We start from the raw sequence: 6,877 nt of genomic DNA on the forward strand, positions 1-6,877 counted from the left end.
GGGAGTCATAATTTCAGAAACCTTCACTGAAGTAGCATAAAACATTTTAAAAAAGAACTGTTCAGCAAATGGATGAACATGACTTGCTGGAAAGGAATGGTTTTGTCAAAGGGAGATCAGACCTCACCAACCAACTAGATTTCTTTGAGGGTATCAGTAAGCAGGTGGATCATGATAATCCAGCTGACATAGTATATCTGGACTTCCAAAGTGCCTTTCACAAGGTCCCCCATCAAAGGCACTTAATGAAGTTAACTAGCCATGGGATTACAGGGAAGGTCCACAGGGTGAGTATAACTGGTCATTTTGGGGGATGGAAAGAAGTAAACAGCGGGGGGCCCAGGGATCTGTGTTGGGACTGCTGCTGTTTAACACATTCATAAATGATCTGGAAAATGGAGTGAATAGTGAAGTGGCCAAATTTAAGGATCAACAAATTATTCAGAGTGGTAAAGAGCAGAGCTGACTGTGGGAAACTACAGGAGGATCTGGCACTACTGAGTAAATGGACAACTAAGTGGCCAATGAAATTTAATGTAGATATGTGTAAAGTGATGCACATGGGCAAAAATAACCCAAACTATACCCATACTATGGTGGGCTCTACATTACCTGTTACCACACAGGAGAGATCTCAGAGTCATTGCAGACAGTTCACTGAAAACATCAGCTCAGTGCTCAGCAATCATGAAAAAGGCAAACAAGATGTTAGGAATTATCAAGATGGGAATTTCAAACAAAACAAAAAGTATCATTATGCCCCTTTATAAATCCATGGTGCATCCTTGGATACTGTGCTTAGTTCTGGTCCCCACACATAAAAATCTGTATAGAAGACCTAGAAAAGCTAACAGAGAAGGGTACCAAGTGGTATGGAGGGGCTTCCACATGAGGAGAGTCTAAAGAGCCTAGGCCTATTCAGTTTAGAAGAGAGATGCTTGCAGGGAGACATGATAAAAGTTTACAAAATACTAAAAGGCGAAGAAAAAGTAAATAGGGGTTTATTATTTACTATCTCTCACAATGCAAGAACTAAGGATCATAAATTGAAATTAGTAGGTAGTAAATTTAAAACTAAAAAAACAGAAATTTTTTCTCACACAAAAGGTAAGAAACATGGCTTAACATCAGCCTCTGGATGTTTGGCTGCAGAATTGGCATTCTTTATTGAACTCTGATCCTCCAAGAAAGGTGGTGGCAAATATTTTTCATTAGTATTCATTATGGCTGCTGACAGATGTGGAAAAAAAACCTAAAATAGCACTTTACCTGAAGAGCAAACGGTGCTTTTTGGCACTTTTATCTAATAATTGACTCAATTAGCTATTAGATAAAAGTGCCAAAAAACCCTGCTGAAGCATGCAATCTATACAGATGCTGGATGAGCTGGGTCAAACTGATGCAGTTCCTCTTCTGGGCATGCAGTGCGCTTGGTGCAGGTGTATGCCAAGCTGAAAGTAAAGTGCTGTTTTGTTTAATTTTTTCCCATGTGTCAGCAGCCTTCTTGTATTGCAAAGAGCCTGGAAGAACCGTTGTGCCAAACTCTCCTCAGATCCAAACGGATAGTCTTTACCCTGAAGTACGTGGCTGTTAAGTGCACAGCCTCTCAACTCGCTCACGTTTCTGGGGTGAAGACTCGGGCCTCTCTTCTGTGTGTATAAGTAAAAACAAACACACAAAAAAGGAAGTGGAAAGCAAACTCAGCAGCACAAGGCACAAGCATCTGGCACACTCATGTGCTAGGTCACTTCCACATCATCAACTACAAATCTTCCATCTGACTTAACCTCCCCTGCTTCTGTGTCTCTTCACAATCCCTTTGAGTACACTAGATGCTGCCCTTTTTATTTCCATTCCTCATCACTTTTATAGTTACATGTTCCCTTTTTCCCCATTGCCTCCAAAGTCTGAATATTTCCCTACCCCTAAAGAATAGGGCTATGCCCTCAGCTGACCATATTGTGCATGCCAGTCTCACCACAATGATGTGGACCTCAGCAAACCAGCAGGCACCTATTTGGGTGCCTTGATGTCCTTGAGACTCTCCTATACTTCCACCTCCATCTCTTGCAGTGAACTACTCAGCTAATTGCAAGCCGTAGATTGAAACAGAATAGGAATTAAACCAGGAGTGAGGCGGGGAGATTGACATCATCCTTTTGATTTATTAAAAGACTCTATCCTAACAGGCACATCTGCCATTAATTGCATGATAGAAAACAGCCCGTTTTAGGTTTCCATGTTTTCTTTCCCCAGGGGAATGGAACACAAAGCAGTCACTTGGGTATGTTCCTCCCAACTGTAACTGTGGCCAATACAAATGCAGAGATCCTCAGGATTGCCTTTTATCTGCTTTTATCTGTGCGACTTCACTGTACTTCATATTATTTCCTGTCCTCTCCTTAAGGCTTGCTTTGTGAATTACAAAGGAGACATTAAAAAGGCCTAATGGAAAACATGGCATACAGCTTTCTCCTTAGACGGCTAGCATGGTGGGATTTCTCTCTAATCATCTCCACCACAGAAGCCCTGCCTCAAACCAGAGCTTTTTCCCCAGCAGGAAAAAAAGCCCCCAGAGACCCCGGGAGGGCCTCTGGGGACGTTACGTTGCCATCAGTCTGACGTGGGAGGGTTACACGCTGTCCAGGATTTTGTCCTGACTTCTGAAAGAGAAGATCCTCTGAGAAACATCTACTGCAGAATACTTTTGTCACTTTTACATTTTTGGTAGGTTTTTTGATGGCCCAAACAAAAAACCGGGCTGGATAACTGCTCTTTTCATTGCAGGCAACAGCCTTGGACTCTCTCTCTACAAGAGTATGTCTTATATATCGTTTCAATTTGTTTCACTTGTTGGAAAGGATCTTCTTAGAAGGGCCTTGTTTTCACACCTTAATTCCTGCTTGAAGTTTGTTTGAGTCTCATCTTTAATGCATGGAAGAAAGAATAAATTCTGCAGTCTAAATATTCGACTTGTGTTAGTAGGGTGGGGGAGGCCAAAACTATTTTTTTCCCCAGAGCTTTCATCCAAAGCGTAGTTGATACACAGTAGAAATTCCTATCAGGTAGGTTTTAAACACTGAGCTTCAGTGTTGTTTGTAGGCTGCATGTGGTTGCCAACCTTTCTGGTAACAAAAATAAAGCAATAAAACCTCCATTAGTTCCCCCATAAACTGGCTGCAAGATACAAACTGAACATAGTTCGTCAGGACAGAAAGGAGGAAAATATATTCAGGTGAGCCAAAAATCACATGCAACAGTAATTCCAGGGTGTCTTCTGTGCGCCTCAGTCAGCTCTGTTGCCTTTATTGACAAATATAAAATTTTAACTACCATCGCAGTCCCATAAAGTCCAGCACAGCTGTGAGAGGGGGATGGAGAATCCATTCGGCCTCGCGCATTATTAAAAGCATTTTCAACTGTGCAGTTACAACCACTCCATTTGTAAAAAGAAGGGAGTTGGAGGGAGCTGTCAAAAACTGGCCCCTTCTCCCCCCTCCCCAATACAATTTTTTGCAAAGTACTGAGAATTAACAAATGTTTGGCATTTCAGGAAAATAAAGTGCCTCTTTTCAATACTACTTTAATATTTTATTTCCATATTAGAATATTTTTATTTGAACTCAAAAAGGGGATTTTTGGGGGTCAACTATTCTAAAAAAACACCAGTAAAATGGATCACGTCAAGCATTTCAACACAAAACCAATTCTGAAGGTTTCCATGAAAATCAGTTCCACTTTTTTGACCAACACTAGCTCTGACTGTTGACTCTCTCCTTTCAGGGGCAGATGAAGAGCCAGGCTGCTTTTCAGACATCAGGTTGTACATAGGGCTTGGGCAGTCTGGCAAGACAGATATTTCAGCTTGACTAAGAACAAATAAGGACACTGCATGGTATATTTCTATAATCTTCTTTTTATTGCATCTGCGCTCTCTCAGACACGAGATGTACAACTAAAATAACTAAGACAGAAGGGTTCTCAAATGGGAGGTTTTATAGTTTGCCCATTTTATCAACTAAACCTGTAAGAACTGCTCCCTGTCAAGTCCGAGAGATAGAACTTATTTCGTATGACAAAACTTGATGTCTGATTTGGGGTACGATGAGATGCCTAACTGAACATAAACCAGGCAACAGACAGAGGAAACCTTCCTCTCCCACTTACATTGTTTTCTGTTTAGATCCTCCACACTCATCCTGAAGATTAGGTGCCTGTGGCTGATCTATCAGATACATACTCAAAAATGAAATGGTCTGAACCTGTTTCTCTCTCTCTCTCTCTTCGCAGTCTTTCCAGCTGGGATTCTGCAGCCTCCCTTCTTTAGTAAACACCAGCCACAGGCATTAAACTTTGGAGGGATTGGGATGGTAATTGGGCATGAAATTACTCACGGTTTTGATGACAATGGTGAGAAGAGGCTGAAAACCTATGTATCTATCTGTGCAAAATACCCCTTTTACAGGTTCACTGATCACCCTCTGGGAAACCAAATGCATCTGATAACAGCCCATCAGCATTGGCTGTGCTGATAGAAACATGCATGTATGCACTGTTGTATGCGTGAACCCACACACACCAACAACACACTGCCAATGTGTGATTTGGAGTGAATGCTCTTTGAACTTGGCAGAGGCGATGAGAATAACCAAATTTAAAACAAATGAATTAATATAATGGGAATCCTTGGGACAACCTATTATTTCTGCAGCACTGAAAGATCAGAAACACTATCAACACCGGGCTGCCTGTTATCTCGATGTCAAACCGAATGTACAACGTCAGTTCCCGTGGTAAAACAGCAACATGCAGTTTTCTAACGCCGTGGGGGTGTTTGTTTTTTCACCTAAATGCTTAAGATTAATTGATCTTGCAATTATCATAGAGAAGAACCTAGAATAGTTGGGGACGTGGAAAGCTGATTCTGATATATTTTAGTTACAAGTAACTTCTTACACCTAGATATTATTGTTTCTGGTTTTTAACCCAATAGAGTCTATTTATAGATAAGACCCCTGCTGTAGCTTCAGGAATCCAGATCTGTAATGAATACAAGGCATTTCTGAGCAACAGAATAGGGAGAATATTATTATTGTTTTTCTCCCTTTGTGGCTTTGACAGTGCCACTAACCTTCAGTTTCCTCATCTGTAAAGCGGGTATAGCATTTTTTTTTGTTTACAGGGAGTTTACAAGTTGTGTGCATATTATTATCGTAATTACAGAAATGCCTAAAGCTGCAACTAGAAACAGAGTTATAGTATGTTGGGCATGGGGCAACATGAGAGAGAAGATGTGGCCCAAAGAATTTACACTCAAACTAAACAACTCATCAATAGGTGAAACAGATGGGAGTGCTAGTGAGAGGGAATGGGCTACTACATAGACTAGTAGTTGCTCTAAGTCAGTGGTTCTCAACCTCTTTTGTACCAGGACCCATCTGTAAACATCTTTGGCCAGTCCTGACCCAGTGGCCCCTCACTCCAGACCTGTTGCCCCCAGGCTCCAGCCCCACAGTGTGTGGGGCAGGAGATAGACGTGTGAGGCATGGGGAGCCCCAAGCAGCCCCTTACAGGCTGTAACTGCCAGCCACAAGGGAAAAGCCACAGTTTCCCAAATGTTTCTCTTTTATAGGAGAAGCCATTTTTAAAGTTTGTTGATCCATTTAAAAGTTTATTCGTGGCTCTTTCCTATATTCTTGCGACCCACTTTTGGGTCCCAACCCACAGGTTGAGAAATGCTGCTCTACATGAACTAGTAAGTGTCTGTATTGGAACGGAGAAGCAAATACTTAAAAGGCAGCTGATTTTGGGCAGTGGACGTGCAAACCACTACCCTCTGAAACAAGTCTTTTCCCCTTTTTTTGGTTTTGTGAACAGGCAGGAACTTTGACAAAGATGGAAATATGTTTGACTGGTGGAGCAATTTCTCAGCCATGCATTTTAAGGAGCAATCTCGCTGTATGGTCTACCAGTATGGAAATTACACGTGGGAGCTGGCTGGAGGACAGAATGTGAGTACACTCCGCAGAAAGGCCGCATTTAGAAATTAAGTAGTGGGACAGAGTCCTGCTGTAGGCTGGCGAGCAGTACAGCCTCAGGCACTTCATTGAAATTCCACAATCCAGTCAGCAAGTAAGTCTCTGACCTTCCTCCCACCAGCTGCTCACAACAGTAATGGCTCTATCCAAGTCTTAATTTTACTTTACATTTTCATTTTCCTCCAAAGCTACTAGCTGTAAAGCAGCCAAGGTAGTTTGCATTAAGGAAACAGGAGATAAGACACGCATACTCCATCTTGATAATAAAAGATGAGAGATTCCTACTTGTGCAGAGCTTTATAAAGTATGCTTATTTTTTATGGCCAGTTCTCACTGTATCAAAGAAGGGATTTAGAAAGGATCAGGTAAGCCTAAGGACAGTGGTATGGTAAAATGATTTTCAGCTCTCCAGCAACAGCTCTGAAAAGGCTGCCCCCAAAATTCAGGGTGGAGACAGTTTTGCCAAGAATGTGGAAAGAGCAAAGAAACACAGATGCTTAAAGAAAAAAGTGAAAGCTCCCACAGACACAAAGCCCAATCCTAGCCCTCAGGAACCTTCTTCCCTACAGAAACCCTTCCTTAACCATACCCCCAGCTTAAATGGCAGTAACTGCCTTGGGGCCAACCACTTTATATCTGTTCATCCCTCACAATGCTTTGCAAAGGAAGCAGCCTTGCATGAATAAATTGTAAAGATTTATATTAAGAAGAGACATTTTCTTCTTTAATTATGCCCCTGATTAGCCCTCCAAGCTCAAAGAAGAGTAAAACTAAAATCAGCAAAAACACACTCTTGTTTGTCTACATGAGGGCACCCCCCTACACCCCATGACACCCCC

The 6,877-nt window shown here is 41.9% G+C and overlaps 1 protein-coding gene across 5 annotated transcripts in view; it reads left to right on the top strand.

The window, feature by feature from the left end:
• The window catches only part of MMEL1 (membrane metalloendopeptidase like 1), a 100,199-nt gene that overhangs the window by 87,418 nt on the left and 5,904 nt on the right, over nucleotides 1-6,877 (top strand). For 4 of the 5 annotated variants that reach the window (XM_019511664.1, XM_019511665.1, XM_019511662.1 and 1 more), the window contains exons 18-19: nucleotides 4,291-4,410; nucleotides 5,878-6,011. In XM_019511664.1, the coding sequence (XP_019367209.1) occupies nucleotides 4,291-4,410; nucleotides 5,878-6,011 (254 nt within the window). The remainder of the gene's footprint in view (nucleotides 1-4,290; nucleotides 4,411-5,877; nucleotides 6,012-6,877) is intronic. The other variant, XM_019511666.1, reaches the window with a different exon arrangement.

Source organism: Gavialis gangeticus, unplaced genomic scaffold (genome assembly GCF_001723915.1).
Source record: "Gavialis gangeticus isolate Ggan-Ray unplaced genomic scaffold, GavGan_comp1, whole genome shotgun sequence".
NCBI lineage: Eukaryota > Metazoa > Chordata > Crocodylia > Gavialidae > Gavialis > Gavialis gangeticus.